The sequence below is a fragment of the Chiloscyllium punctatum genome, chromosome 39 (assembly GCF_047496795.1).
Source record: "Chiloscyllium punctatum isolate Juve2018m chromosome 39, sChiPun1.3, whole genome shotgun sequence".
Taxonomy (NCBI): domain Eukaryota; kingdom Metazoa; phylum Chordata; class Chondrichthyes; order Orectolobiformes; family Hemiscylliidae; genus Chiloscyllium; species Chiloscyllium punctatum.
The window spans coordinates 62,294,231-62,310,465 of record NC_092777.1 but is presented as its reverse complement, the minus strand read 5'-3'; the positions used below and the strand labels follow the sequence as shown (position 1 = coordinate 62,310,465).

The 16,235-nt window shown below is 42.3% G+C and overlaps 1 protein-coding gene across 1 annotated transcript in view; it reads left to right on the top strand.

Annotated features, from left to right (window-relative positions):
* Window positions 1-15,834, top strand: part of LOC140463782 (sodium-coupled monocarboxylate transporter 1-like) — a 195,248-nt gene extending 179,414 nt beyond the window's left edge. Inside the window, exons 13-16 of the mRNA XM_072558091.1 lie at window positions 371-573; window positions 4,577-4,680; window positions 7,474-7,574; window positions 15,686-15,834. Coding sequence (XP_072414192.1) covers window positions 371-573; window positions 4,577-4,680; window positions 7,474-7,574; window positions 15,686-15,787 — 510 coding nt within the window. The 3' untranslated portion in view covers window positions 15,788-15,834. The remainder of the gene's footprint in view (window positions 1-370; window positions 574-4,576; window positions 4,681-7,473; window positions 7,575-15,685) is intronic.
* Window positions 15,835-16,235: the final 401 nt, after the last annotated feature.

Genomic DNA, 16,235 nt, shown 5'->3' with positions numbered 1-16,235 from the left:
AACTGACTGTTGCTTTTTAGTTCAATAGTTTTCTCCAAATACTTTTCTCAACTAAGTTTAATTGCTTTTAGTTTCTTTCTTCTATTAGCTCTTTGATTACCCTGTGAAAGGTTCCATTAAAAATGGAGAATTTGGAAGGGCCTGCCTCATTTAAGTGTGATACCCAGGAAGAGGTTAAAGAATTAAAAATCTTGTCTAACTTGGATAACTATGAAACTGATCTCCCAACTCATCACTGACCATATGGGCCCAATTTAAACTCATTGCTAGTGGGTGGGTTAAATTGATTAAAATCATCTTGTTTTCATTTCTGTTTGCAATGCAATGTGTCATACAAGCATTAATTATTTTCTTATTTTGTCTGTGCCAGGGTGCATTTTTAGGCTTGTTTGTTGGATTGGCCCTTTCCATGTGGATAGGAATTGCTGCTCAAATCTATCCACCCACTGATAAATTTACAAAGGTACTTCCAACATCAATATCAGGTTGTCTGCCTTTAAATTCCACCATCTCCACACCGACGAATGTAACATCACTGCTAACCTATGTAACATCTTTAAGAGAGGAAAAAAGGTAATTTTGTTAGCATTGAACTGAGTCATTAAAATGTCACCTGTAATTTTACAATTGTTCGTATTACAATAAACCATCCTGACTTGGGTAGCTATTCTAATGATATTACGAATCAGTGCTTCATAACTGGACAATTTAGCAGAAACAACTGATAAATTTCCTCAAATCTCAATTGTTTGCAGCACATGTTAATTACGATACCAGAGTTTAATGAATCAAATTTGAATACAGGTTGCATAAATTCGTATTTCCTTCAGTTCAGAGGTTGAGGGGTGATCTAAATGGTGTCTTTAAGATGTTAAATGGTTTCATAGGATAGACGCAGAGAAGTACATTGGTGCAATCAAGGATGTATTAAAATCAGAGCAGACACATGTAGGACTAACATCAGGAAGTACTTTACCACACAAACAGTTGTGGAAATCTGAAACCCTCTTCCCCAAACGGGGAAGTTGTAATTTCGAAAACCAAAATTGATAGTTTTTGTTTTCTGAGAACACAATAAATAGGAGTAGAATAAGACCATATGGTGCATTGAGACAGCCCGACTTCAACTCCACTTTTCCAACTGCTCCGTTTTTTTTTACCGTAAGGGAAACGGAACAAATGAGTTTAGGTGAAGTTCAACCATGATCTAATAAAATGGTGGAACAGAATCAAGGGCTGAATAGCTTCCTCACATTCTGATATTCATTTGGTAGAAATGGAATTTTAAAAATGCACTAAATTATTTACTTTCTATAAACATTTCCCCTATCCCTGGCTACTCTCTGAGACAGAACCAGATTCACAACCTTGCCATTGCATTTGATGCTGAACTGAGCTTCTGCCCTGATAGTCATGAAATCATTAAACCTATTTTCTCCTCTGTAACACCTCTGACTGAAGCTCTTTCCAGCTTATCTATGGTGAAAATGTAACAAAGAAGATTGATGAGGGCAGGACGGTAGATGTGATCTATATGGATTTCAATAAGGTGTTTGACAAGGTTCCTTATGGTAAACTGGTTAGCAAGGTTAGATAACGTGGAGTACAGGGAGAACGAGCCATTTTGATACAGAACTGGCTCAAAGGTAGAAGGCAGTGGGTGGTGGTGAAGGGTTGCTTCTCAGACTGGAGACTTATGACCAGCGATGTGCCACAAGGATTGGTGCTGGGTCCACTGCTTTTCATAATTTATATAAATGATTTGGATGTTAACATAATAAATATGGCTTGTAAGTTTGCAGATGACACCAAAATTTAAGGTGTAGTGGAAAGCAAAGAAGATTACCTCAGAGTGCAACAGGATTTTGATCAGATGGACCAATGGGCCGAGGAGTGGCAGATGGAGTTTAATTTAGATAAATGTGAGGTGCTGCATTTTCGAAAGGCAAATCAAGGCAGGACTTGTACACTTCATGGTAAGGTTTCTGGGAGTATTGCTGAACAAAGAGACCTTGGAGTGCAAGTTCATAGTTCTTTGGAAGTGGAGTTTCAGGTAGATAGAATAGTGAAGAAGGCATTTGGTATGCTTGCCTTTAATGGTCAGAGCATTGAATGTCGGAGTTGGGACATCATGCTGTGGCTGTACAGGACATTGGTTAGGCCAGTTTTAGAATGCTACATGCAATTCTGGTCTGCCTCTTATAGGAAGGATGTTGTGAAAATTGAAAAGGTTGAGAAAAGATTTACAAGGGTGTTGTCAGGGTTGGAGGGTTTGAGCTATAGGGAGAGGCTGAATAGGCTGGGCCTATTTTCCCTGGAGCGTTGGATGCTGAGGGGTAACCTTACAGAGGTTTATAAAATCATGAGGGGCATGGATAGGGTGAATGGCCAAGGTTTTTTTCCCCAGGGTGGCAGAGTGCAAAACTAGAGGGCATAGGATTAAGGTGAGAGGGAAATGATTTAAAAGGGACCTAAGAGGCAATTTTTTCACACAGAGAGTGGTGCGTGTATGGAACAAACTGTCAGAGGAAGTGGTGGAGGTTGGTACAATTAAAACGTTTAAAAGGCATCTGAATGGGTATATGAATAAGAAGCGTTTGGAGGGATATGGGCCAAATGCTGGCAAATGGGACTACATTAATTAGGATATCTGGTTGGCATGGATGAGTTGGACTGAAGGATCTGTTTCCTTGCTGTACAACTCTATGACTCTGATTCACTTGTTCATGCTTTCTTCACTTCTTGATTTGGCTATTCCAATACATATTTGACTGGTCTTTCATATTTTCTTATCTGTAAACTCAAGGTCATCCAAAACTCTGCTGTCCATGTCTTAACTCACAGAAAGTCCTATTTCCATATTTTCCTTGTGGTAACTGTCCTATGTAGGCATCCAGTCAAGCAAAGTCTCGATTTTAAAATTCTGATCCTTGACTTAAAGTTCTTCTTTGAAGACAATCCTCCATATCTATGTAATCCCTTCTTATATCACAAGCCTCTGAGATATGTGTTCTTCTACTTCAGGTCCTTTTTTTGGAATCTCAAATTTCAATTGCTCCAATAGTGCTGGTCGTGCTTTTAGCTTCCGAGACCTAAAACTCCAAGAATATTCTGTTTCCACATCTTTGCTTCTTTACCTCACTTTCCTCCTTTAAGAAGAAAGTGAGGTAAAGCAATAGCACTTAAAAATGCAATGAAGCAACATTTGCTAAATAATAGCCTGTTTGCAGACATCCATCTTGAGTTCCACTAGAGATACTTGGTGCCGGACGTCATTCTAGCCTTGATTCAAACATTGACAAAAGAACTGAACACTAGAGTTGAGGTGAGAGGGACTGCCCTTGACATCAAGACCGCATTTGACTGAGTACATCATCAAGGAGTCTGAAGAAAATTCACTACTGGTTAGGATCATGCTTAGCACAAAGAAAGTGTTTGTGATTGTTGGAGGTCAGTTTCGAGAATACCTGCAGAAACTCCTCAAGATAAGTGTCCATTTCCAGTTGTTTCATCAATGACTTTGCAGTCATCGTAAGTGGAGATTTACAGTGATGATTGCACAACCTTCAGCAACATTTGTAACTCCTCAGAATCCTTTTCCAAATACATCAAAACCTGTACAATATCCAAGCTTGGGCTAATAAGTGGCAAGTAACATTCATGCCACACAATTACCATAACAATGACAATCACCCCATGACCATTAATGGCATAATCATTATTGAATCTCCCACTATAAAATATTAGGCATTACTATTGATAGGAAACTGAATTGCATTAGCTATATAAATGCCTTGGCTTTGAGATTAGGTCAGAGGCAAGTTACTCACATTTTGACTCCCCAAAACCTGTCTACTATCTTCAAGGCACATGTCAGGACTGTGATGGAATGTTCCCTACTTACCAGGATGAGTGCAGCTTCAACAACATTCAAAGAGCTTCGAATCATCCAGGAAAAAACAATCCTCTTGATTAGCACCACATCCACAAACTTTAATTCCCTCCAGCACTGTATACCATCAAGATGCACTTTAGCAATTCACAAAGATTCCTTAGAGAATACCTCCCATATCCATGACCAGTACTGTCTAGAGGACAAGGGCAGCAGATACATGACAACTCTAAATCACTCATCATCCTGACGTGCAAATATAATGTTCCTTCACTGTTACTGGGTGAAAATCTTGGAACTCCTGCCCTAATAGCATTGTAATGTACCTACACAAAATGGACTGCAGCCGTTTAAGAAGGTTCCTCACCACAACCTTCTCCAGGGCAATGAGGAGTCGATAGTAAGTGCTGGCATAAGCTACAAAGCTCAGTTACCATGAATAATTTTTTAAAAGATTCATATTTGGTGATGTAGATAGGGCTTTTCTTCCCCCTGGCCACATTATACGCCCAACTAAAATGAAGGCTTTAATGTAAAATTACGACATAGAGGTTAAAAATGATACAAAACAAATGCTATTAGTATAAGTAAAAATTGTACTGAGAACATACGTAAGGTAATCTTGCATGAGATATTATTTATTCATTGGAACTGATTAATATTTCATATTTGTGTATATTTCAGGCCCAGCATTGCAGAAACTTTCTACTCCTTATCATATCTCTACTACAGCCCAGTTGCTTGCCTGAGCACGGTTTTAGTTGGTCTAATCGTCAGTATGTTCACTGGTGAGAAAATTTATGTAAATTGTTGCAAGTCAGACTATCGGTCTCTGCATAGCAACTTCATACAGGGCCAGATTTTCACTGCGATGGAGAATCTTGAAGTTTCTTGGAAGCACACATAGTGGTGCATTAAATAGTCAGCTATCTTAATTTCTATTGGATTTTGTTTTCCTCACTATCTGGAACCCAGAGCACACAGAGGAAACTTGTTTGCATTTATTTTGTATATTGGTACCTACTTAGAGAGGTGATGTATCCTATGGCTATGGTCCCGGAACACCTTAGTGGTGATAGGTTGTGGGGCCAGGTGCTCTTGAGTTGGAGGTGATCAGGAGCCTTTGCAGGAGGAACTCGGACCTTTTGGGAGTCAGGTACTTTTTGGGTTTATGATAAATGGAGATAAATGTGCATAAAAGCACATAAATTCATTGGAACTATCAAAGGTCAGAACTGTCAAATAGCTGTCAATTAAGGGGAGGTGATTTGCTAGTGGTATTACCTGCTAGACTATTAATCCAAAGATGAAGATTGTGGTGCTGGAAAAGCACAGCCTGTCAGGGGAGCAGGAGAATCAATGTTTCGAGGATAAGCCCTTCATCAGGAATCACTTTCTCCTATTAATCCAGAGATCGAAGTAATGTTCATGGAGACCCGGGTATAAATCCTGTCATGGTGGATAGTGGAATTTGAATTTTAAAAAAAAGATCTGTCATTAAGAGTCTAATAGTGACCATGAAACCACTATCAATTGTCAAGAATATCCTTCTGGGAAGGAAATCTGCCATTTACCTGATCTGGTTTACATGTGACTCCAGAACCACAGCAATGTGGTTGTCTGAACAATTAGAGGACAGGCAATAAATACTGGCCTAACCAGCAATGCTTACATCCAGTGAATGAATTAAACAAAAAGCTGTCATAGAATTGTCAATTCTTATAAGCAGCTTTCAAAAAATGTGTGGAGTTAGTAAATAGACTGCTAGGAATTTCAATATGCTGGTTGACATAGCTATTTTAGGATTTATAGTGCATAGCTGCTTTCCAAACTCTCCACTTTCACGATGTGTGTGTGGGTCAGGTGAGATGCTGACGCACACCTCCAACTGCTTATAAGTTACAAATATTTGTTTTCTAAATTATACGCTTCAGTGAAATATTTGATTTGAACCTATGCCCTCGAATTCTGCACTCCCCCACCCCAGAGAAAAGACCTTGTCTGTTTACCCTATCCATGCCCCTCATGATTTTATAAATCTCTGTAAGGTCACTCCTCAGCCACTGATGCTCCAGAGAAAACATCCCAGCATATTCAGGCCTCTCCCTATAGCTCAAACCCTCCAAACCTGGCAACATCTTTGTAACTCTTTTCTGAACCTTTCCAAGTCTCACAACATCCTTCCTATAGGAGGGAGACCAGAATTGCACACAGTATTCCAAAAATGGCCTAATCAATGTCCTGTACAGCCACAACATGACCTCCCAACTCCTACACTCAATGCTCTGACTGATAAAGGAAAGCATACTAAATGCCTTCTTCACTATCCCATCTACCTATGACTCTACTTTCAAGCAATTATGAACCTGCACTCCAAGGTCTCTTTCTTCAGTACCACTCCTCAGCACCTTACCATTCAGTGTTAGCTGTCTCTGCTGGATGCCTTTACAACTACTGGGAAAAGAGAGCCAAACAAATAAGCTTCTGCCAAATTCTTGTCTCTCCAGCAGCTAGCTCTGTGCCTTCCCATGGTGACATTGGTAAACTGCAAATTCCAGCTCACTTGACTATTGTGTGATCCTGACTGCATTTACAACATTCCCCATCATAACCTTTGATTTCCTGCTTTCCTACCCCTCCTCCAACTCCATTCTAATTTCCTGGCATACAGTCTGCAGCTGTTTTCCTATCCACCAGGCAATCAGCTGGAGCTATTACTTATTGGTTGAACGAATGGTCTAATTATGTTGATGAGTTTGTGTAATTAATAAAGATGAACAATGCAAAGCTTAAATGTTGATTTATGTTTTCTGGCAATATTATAATAAACATCTACAATTAATTGTAAGCTGCTGGGGAGAGTTGCTGAACAAAGAGACCTTGGAGTGCAGGTTTGAAAATGGCAATCCAGGTAGATAGGATATGAAGAAAACGTTTGGTATGCCTGCCTTTATTGGTCAGTGCATTGAGTACAGGAGTTGGGAGGTCATCTTGTGGCTGTACAAGACATTGGTTCTGCAACGTTTGGAGTATTGTGTGCAATTCTGGCCTCCTTCCTTTAGGAAGGATTTTGTGAAACCTGAAAGGGTTCATAAAGATTTACAAGGATATTGCCACATTTGAGCGTTTGAGCTACAGGGAGAGGCCGAATAGGATAGGACTATTTTCCCTGGGGCATTGGAGGCTGATGGCTGACCTTATAGAGGTTTATAAAATCATGAGGGACATGGATAAGGTAAATTCTCCCTGGGGTGCGTGAGTCCAAAACTAGAGGGCATAGGTTTAAGGTGAAGAAAGGAAAGGTATAAAAGGGACCTAAGGGGTGGTGCATGTAGGGAATGAACTGCCAAAGGAAGTGGTGGAGGCTGGTAAAATTGCAACATTTAAAAGGCATCTGAATGGGTATATGAATAAGATGGGTTTAGAGAGATATGGGCCAAATACTGGCAAATGGGACTAGATTTATGTAGAATATCTGATTGGCATGTACAAGTTGGACTGAAGAGTCTGTTTCCGTGTTGCTTGTCTCTGTGACTCTATCTTGTGGTATTGCCTGATCAACTCTTATGTTTTGAATGTAGGTGGAGCTGAAAACCTGGATTCTACCCTAATTGCCCCCGTGGTACACACTATTCACAAATTCATCTTTCGGAATGAACAAGGCTGTCCAATTCCAGAGAGAGTAAGCTAATTATATCTCACTCGTAATTGTATTGTAAATGCCTGACCTTAGTTCATTTTACTGATAGTTAACACTAGGAAACTATAGTCCAATTAGCATAACATCTGTCATTGGGAAAATGCTAGAGTCCATTATTAAGGAAGAAATGACAGGACATTTTGAAAATTTAATGCAATTAAACAGAGTCAAGTGGTTTTGTGAAAGGGATATCATGTTTGATAAATTTACTTCAAGGGTCTTCAAGGATATAATAAACAGGATTGATAAAGGAGAATCAATGGATGTTGTATATTTGTATTTCCAGAAGCAATCCTTAAGGTTCCAACATGAAAAGATTATTGCACAAGGTAGGAGCCCATGGTAATGGGAGTAGTGTATTAGCATGGATTGAGGATTGGATAACACACAGAGGATCGGGACTATATGATCTTTTTCAGTTTGAAAAGACATAACTATTGAAGTGCTGCAAAGCGCAGAGCCTCAATTATTTACTGTCTATTTTAATGACTTGGAGGAGGGAGCAGAGTACAATGCATCCAAACAAAATAGAAGTTGTTGCAGAAACTCAGTAGGCTTGCCAGCATATGTGGAGAGAAAACAGGGTTAATACTTTGGGTCCAGTGACTCTTCTTAAGAATTGATAGTAGCTAAGAAAAGGTGGTATATATGCTGAAAATAGTGGAAAGGTGGTTTTAGAAGGAGTATGTGATGGGTGAAGATGGAGTCAAGAGAGAGAGAATAGCTGTTAGATAGATAAAGGGATGGGTAACGGTGAGTCAAGGAGAAAGAAAAGTTGAAAACAAGGCTCATTAGTAGATGAAAATGGGTCAGTTTTAAAGTAGAGTTTGGAGTCAACATGCTGCAGATTACTATTGGGGACAGTGAGGGTAACAGTAAGGTCTGCATAGGAACCAGGATTTGGGATCACCATTGGTAGACTCAAGCACCTTATGGTGGAATCTGCCATGTATCTATAGGCTCCAGGAAGGAAACATCTGTCTCAAAACCATGCTAGATGATGCAAATGTGAGATGGCCAATAGCCATATCACATGTCAATTTCTCAGAATAGTGGAGCCGAATGAAGGGAATTTATCCAAAGGGAAGCAATTCCAGCATTTGAACCAACGACACTGAAGTAACGGCATTATATTTCGATGTTAGGATGGTAAGTGGCTTGGAAGGGAACATGCAGGTGGTGGTGTTCCCATGTATCTGCTGGACTTGGCTTTCTAGAGGAAAGTGGTCATAGATTTGGAATGTCTAAAGTGCCCTGGTGCATTTCTACAATGCATTTTGTAGATGGTACGCAGTGCTGAACTGAGCTATGGTGGTGGAGGGCACAGATGTTGGGACAATCAATTGTTTTATCCTGAATGGTGTCAAGCTTCTTTACTGATGTTGGGACTGGCAAGTTTGGAGTATCAGCTTGTATGTTTGCTCACTGGGCTGGTGGATTTGTTCTCATTTGTTTCATCACCATGCTAGGTAACATCATCAGTGAGCCTCCAGTGAAGCGTTGGTGTTCTGTCCCACTTGCTATTTATCTGTCTTGGGTTGTTGTGGTACGTGATCTCATTTCCGGTTCTGTTTCTGAGAGATTGATAAATGGGGTCTAACTCTTTATTTTTGTTAATGGAGTTCCGATTTGAATGCCAGGCCTTTAGGAAGTCCTGTATACGTCTTTGGTTAGCCTGTCCCAGGATAAATGTATTGTCCCAGTTGAATTGCTGTCCACTTCGTCTGTGTGTATCGATACCAGTGATAGTTGGTCATGTCTTTTGGTGGCTAGTTGGTGCTCATGTATCTTGGTTGCTAGCTTTCTGGCTGGTTGTCCAAGGTAATGTTTGTTGCAATCCTTGCAGGGTATTTTGTATATGACGTTGGTTCTGCTGTTGTTAATATGGGTTCTTTAATTCATCAGGAGCAGCTTCAGTGTAGTGGTAGGTTTGTGGGCTACAATGATGCCTAGGGGCTGGAATAGTCTGGTTTTCATTTATGAAATGTCTTTGATGTATAATAAGGAGGCTAGAGTATCTGAACGTGTTGTGTCTTCCTCTTTAGGTCTGTTGTGCAGGAATTGGCTGACTGCGCTTATTAGATACCTCTTGTTCCTGAATACGTTGCATAGGTGTTTTTCCTGAGCTTCTTGTTGTTCCTGGATGCTGCAGTGTGTTGTGATCATTTAAATAATGTCCTGATGCAGCTCCTGTAGTTGAGTATCTGGTCAGTGTGTGTGGCTTTCCTGTAAACATTAGTCTGCAACTTTCCATTGGCTTTTCGTTCTACTATGACATACAGGAAGGGGAGACAGTTATTGTTCTCTTCGACTTTGGTGAATTTTATACCGGTGAGGATGTTTATGTGTTTGTGGGTTTCTTCTAATTTGTTGCATTTTATGATGACAAAGATATCCACATAGCGGACCCAAAGCTTGGGCTGGATTGTGGGAAGGACTGTTTGTTCTAACATCTGCATTATGTTTCTGTTATTAGACCTGATATTGGTGATCCCATAGGTGTCCCATTGATTGGTTTGTTGATATTGTCGTTGAAGGTGAAGTGGGTAGTGAGGCACAGCTCTAGGAGCTTGAGGATGCTGATGGAGTTGGTGCTGTCAGGTGTTTGTGTCCTGGGTTCATCTAGCAGTGAGGCCAGTGTTTCTTGGGTTAGCATGATGTTTATTGATGTGAATAGGGCTGTCATGGTGAAGGGAACCATGATTTTGTCGTCGTCTACCTTGGTGTCTTTGATGATGTTAAGGAATTCCTGTGTCAAGTGGACGGAGTGGGTTGCATCTTCTACTAGGTGTTTCAGTTTGCATTGCAGTTCCTTTGCTAGCCTGTATGTTGGTGTGTCAGGAATTGGGACTATGGGTCTGAGAGGGGGTCTCCTTGTTTATGTAGAAACAGGGTGTGTTGGATCCTTCAGGTTTCATTCTTTAGAAGTCTGTCTTGTTAATTTCACCAACGTTGTGTAGTTTCCTCATGAAGTTGGGTCCATCGCCACCTGTTGGTAAGTGTTGGTATCTGCGAGTAGTATGTTTGCTTTTATCAATGTACTGTGTTCTGTTCAGGATGACGGTCATGCGCCCTTTGTCTGCCGATAGGATTACGATATTTCTGTCTTTTCTGGGTCCTCCCAGGGCTTTCCTTTCCATTGTTTTGAGTATGTCCCCTTCTTTCTTTCTGCTTAGTGTTGGTGTTACTGTCTGCCTGATGGCCTGCTGGGTTTCTTCTGTAAGTCCATTGTCTTTCAGGGTGGATTCCAGTGCTTCTAGGAAGTCCTTTTCATCCACATCCCTATGGTTGAAGTTCATCCCGTGTACTAGGACGGCTTTTTCCGTGTCCGTGCGTGGTCAGTCCGACGGGTTCTTTATCCAAGTCTCTGAATTGTCTGTGTCATTGCTATGTGTGAGCTTGGACAGTTTTTTTTGTAGGGCTAGTCTTTTCTTTGTCAAGGTCTGCTGTTGTTTAGTGTTGATGGCTCGTTCTAGCATACCTGTCCATTCATGGTCAATACCGTTATTGTACAGAGTTTTTGGCGCAAAATTTCTCATTCATATTTGTGGAGTCGGTTGTGGGCATCATTTACCATTTCTCGTAGCTTTCTGCGACCGTTCTGTTCTGCTGTTCTTTGGCTTGTGGGATGTTGAGAGGTGGTTTCTATTCCTAGTGTCTGACCTCGTCATATCTAGTCTAGTTCAGTTTCTGGTGAGTGGTAACCCTCAGGATGATGATAGAGAGGGGTTTAGTGATGGTAATGACATTGACTGTCTAGGGACAATGTTTAGATTCTCTCTTGTTGGAGATGGTCATGGCTTAGCATTTGTGGGGCGTGATATCATTTGCCACTTGTCATTTCTAAATCTGCACATTGTCCAAGTCTTATCGTATTTGGACATGGACATCTTCAATATCTGATGAGGCATGAACGGTGCTGAACATTACAGAGTAATCATTGAACATCTCCGTTTCTGACCTTAAGTTTGAGGGGTAGAATGGCCCGCTCCTGCTCCTGTCCTCTATGTTTCTATCTGTTTATTAAGGAGGAAATGTCATTGCTCAAACTCAGCTAAAATGGTTAGGCTTGCACATTGCCTTGATGAACTCCTGTGGAGATATCCTGGAGCTGAAATGATGACCTTCAACAGCCATCATAGTTGTGTTCTTTTGTGCCACATATGACTCCAACTAGTGGAGAGTTTTCTGACATTTCGCATTGACTTCAGTTTCGCCATGTGGCCTTGATGTAAAAGGCAGTCACTCCTATCTTGCCTCTGGAATACAACTATTTTGTCCATTAGATTCCCTACAGTTTGGAAACAGGCCCTTTGTCCCAACCAGTCCACACTGCCCCTCAGAAGAGTAACCCACCCAGACCCATTTCCCTCTGACTAATGCACCTAACACTATGGCCAATTTAGCATGGCCAATTCACCTAATCTGCACATCTTTGGACTGTGGGAGGAAACCAGAGCATCTGGAGGAAGCCCACACAGACACGGAGAATGTGCTAACTCCACATAGCCAGTCACCTGAGGCTGGAATCAAACTCGCATCCTTGGCTATGTGAGGCAGCAGTGCTAAACACTGAGCTACTGTGCCACCCCTGTTTGAACCAAGCGTGTATTAAGATAAAGAGCTGCATGGCTGTAAGGGATATCAAACTGGATATCAGTCAGCAGATTATTACTAAGCAAGTGCTGATAGCAGGTCAGGCAGCATTGAGGAGCTGGAAAAATCGATGTTTCAGGCAAAAGCCCTTCACCAGGAATGAGGCTGGGAGCCTCAGGGGTGGAAAGATAAATGGGAGAGGAGGTGGGGTTGGGGAGAAGGTAGCTAAGAGTGCAATAGGTGGATGGAAGTGGGGGTGAAGATGGTAGGTCGAAGAGGAGGGTGGAGCGGATAGGTGTGAAAGAAGACTGACAGGTGGGACAGATTAGGAGGACGGTGCTAAGCTGGAAGGTTGGAACTGGGGTAAGGTTGGGGGAGGGGAAATGAGGAAATTGGTGAAGTCCACATTGATACCATGGTCCTGAGGCGGAAGATGAGGGGTTCTTCCTCGAGGCATCAGGTGGTGAGGGAGCAGTGGTGGAGGAGGCCCAGGACCTGCATGTCCTCGGCAGAGTGGGAGGGGAAGTTGAAATGTTCAGCCATGGGGCAGTGAGGTTGATTAGTGCTGGTGTCCCAGAGATGTTCCCTGAAGTGCTCTGCGAGAAGGCGCCCGGTCTTCCCAATGTAGGAGAGACTGCATCAGGAGCAACGGATACAATAAAAGACATGTGTGAAAGTGCAGGTGAAGTGTTGATGGATGTGGAAGGCTCCTTTGGGCCTGGACATAGGTGAGGGGGGAGGTGTAGGTGCAGGTTTTGTAATTCCTGCGGTAGCAGGGGAAGGTGCTGGGAGGAGAGGGTGGGTTGTTGGGGGTGTGTGGAGTTGACTAGGTATTCTCGGAGGGAACAGTCTTTGCAGAAAATGGATGGGGTGGGGACAGAAATATATCTCTGATAGTGGGGTCCGTTTGGAGGTGACAGAAATGTCGGCGGACGATGTGATTTATGCTGAGGTTGGTAGGGTGGAAGGTGAGTACCGGGGTGGTTCTGTCCTTGTTGCGGTTGGGGGAGTGGGGTTTGAAGACGGAGGTGCGGGATGTGGATGAGATGCATTGGAGGCATTTTCAACCACATGGGAGGGGAAGTTGCAGTCTTTAAAGAAGGAGGCCATCTGGTGTTTTCTGTGGTGGAACTGGTCCTCCTGGGAGCAGATGCACTGGAGGCGGATGAATTGGGAGAATTGGGAATATGGAATAGCATTTTTGCAGGAGGTAGGATGGGAGGAGATGTAATCCAGGTGGCTGTGGGAGTCGGTGGGTTTGTAAAAAATGTCAGTGTTGAATCGGTCATTGTTGATGGAGATGGAGAGGTCCAGGAAGGAGAGGGTGGTGTCAGAGATGATCCAGGTGAATTTAAGGTCGGGGTGGAATGTGTTGGTGAACTTGATGAACTGTTCAACCTCCTCGTGGAGCACAAGATGGCACTAATGTAGTCATCAATGTGGCGGAGGAAAAGGTGGGTAATCGTGCTACTTTGGAAGATGGACAGTTCTACGTAGCCGATGAAGATACAAGCATAGCTGGGGCCAATGCGGGTGCACATGGCTACTCCTTTTGTCTGGAGGAAGTGGGAGGATTTGAAGGAGAAATTGTTGAGGATGAGGACCAGTTCAGCCAAACAAATGAGAGTGTGAGTAGAAAGGTACTGGTGGGGACGAGGAAGAAACTGAGGGCTTGGCGGCCTTGGTCATGGCGGATGGAAGTGTTGAGGGACTGGATGTCCATGGTGAAGATGAGGTGTTGGGGGCCGGGGAAATGGAAGTCTTGGAGGAGGTGGAGGGCATGGGTGGTGTCCCTGACATATGTGAGGAGTTCCTGGACTGGAGGTAGGTGGAGGTGAATTCGGTGGGGCAGGAGCAGGCTGAGATGATGGGGGGTTGGCCGGGGTAGTCAGGCTTTTGGATCTTGGGTAGGAGGTAGAATCGGGCATTACGGGGTTCCTGAACAATGAGGTTGGAATCTGTGGGAGGGACATCCCCTGAGGTGATGAGGTTGTGGACGGTCTGAGAGATGATAGTTTGGTGATGAGAGGTGAAGTCTTGGTCGAGGGAGCGGTAAGAGGAGGTGTCTTCGAGTTGGCGCCTGGCTTCGGCGGTGTAGAGGCCAAACTACCACTGCACCTCCTTTGTCCACTGGTTTGATGGTGAGGTTGGGGTTGGAGCAGAGGGAATGGAGGCTAGACAAGGATAGCAGATTTCCTTTCCTAAAGGGCATTAGTAAATCAGATGAGTTTTTAATTCCAGAATTTTATCAAATTTGGGTTCTACTTAGATTTGAACCTGGGCCCTCAGAACATTGCCTGGATCACTGGATAATTGGTCCAGTGATAATGCCATTCCCTTCCCAGGTTAGCCACATATGCAGCTGGGAGATTTCTTCTTCATTCATTCATTGCTGGCTAAGCCAGCATTTATTGCCCATCCCAGAGGGCAGTTGCTGTGGGTAACATGTAGCTTAAAAACGTGTTGCTGGAAAAGCGCAGCAGGTCAGGCAGCATAAGCCCGAAACGTCAATTCTCCTTCTCCTTGGATGCTGCCTGACCTGCTGTGCTTTTCCAGCAACACATTTTTAAGCTCTGATCTCCAGCATCAGCAGTCCTCACTTTCTTCTAGTGGGTAACATGTAGGCCAGGATATCCGGTCGGCATGGACGAGTTGGATTGAAGGCTCTGTTTCCATGCTGTATATCTCTCTAACTCTAATAATGGTAGAATTCAAATTCACCATCTGTCTTGGCAGGGTTTGAACTTGAGTCTCTAGATTAACAGTCCAGCGACAATACCACGAAGCTATTGCCTCCTTATGGAGGGACAATGTAACTGCTTAGAAAGAAGGAAGTGGAAACTACATTTGTGGTGTGTGTCTATCATTACCAAATGGGCTGCAGTAGATCAAGAAGGCAGCTCACCATCCCACATTCTCAAGGGCAACTAGGGCTGGGCAATAACTGATGGCCCAGCCAGTGCATTTCACATTTCATGAATGATCTTAAAACAAAAGTCCCACACACAGGAATGAAATAATAACCAGGTATCTTTGAAAGTGCAATGCTCCCTCAGCACTGTACTATCTCAAGGGCTGGAATGGGACTTGAAATTGAAACATGTGAATCCGAGGCAAGATTACTACAAACTGAACCATACCTGATGATAATCAGGTTTGTTTGTTTATTCTATTAAGTCTTATTACGTTTTGTATACAATCATTCCTAGCAATAGCATTTAGGCAATGGTTGTTTTCAACACTTTAACAAGGTCCGAACGTCTGCATCCAAAGTAAAGCCTTTCCTTCCAACATATTCAAAAGCCCAATATGTCAGCTGTAGGTTTTTACAGGTATCTTCCAAAGATTTTGGTGAGCTTGGAGTATCCTAAAATGTATGCATTTATTTATATTATATCAATGTGAAATATAATCTAATCATGGTTAATTAAGAAATTAAAGAACATATTGTTTGGAGTTAATCAAGTTTAATTGTGCCTTTTTTTAACATTTTATAGGATGTCAAATTGCAACCTTCATTATCAGAGCTTAAGAAGACAACTGAAAGCTGTGACAATGCAGTGCAAGTTCCAAATCCTACCAAATCAACTAGGATGTAAGATACAGAATTTGTGGGTAATTAGATTTTTGATGAAGAACAACTGGATCACTATATATTGAGTGAATATAACAGATTTCAGTTAGTCAGTTGTTATTACCTTTATATTACTTGCTTTATAAGCAAATTCTGTTAGTGTTTTCGAAGCATTTATATTCTTAATCTGCATATGTTGAATGCAACTTTTGTGCTGCTCGTTAGTAATAACAAACAAGTTATGATGTTGGATCAGGATTTTGATGGATTTGTTTCAGATATTTTCCTTAATCAACATGTTCAGAGGTGTTGTGGCACAACTCTGGAGCAAGTAAGACTTGAACCCCAGGTCTCCTGGCTCAAAGAAAGGGACACTGCCACTTTGCCACAAGACCCCCCCTAGACATTTGTTTTACCTTTGGATTTTTCCCCTGGCAATGTTTAAAACTGTCCTCTTTAGATTACTGAATGGC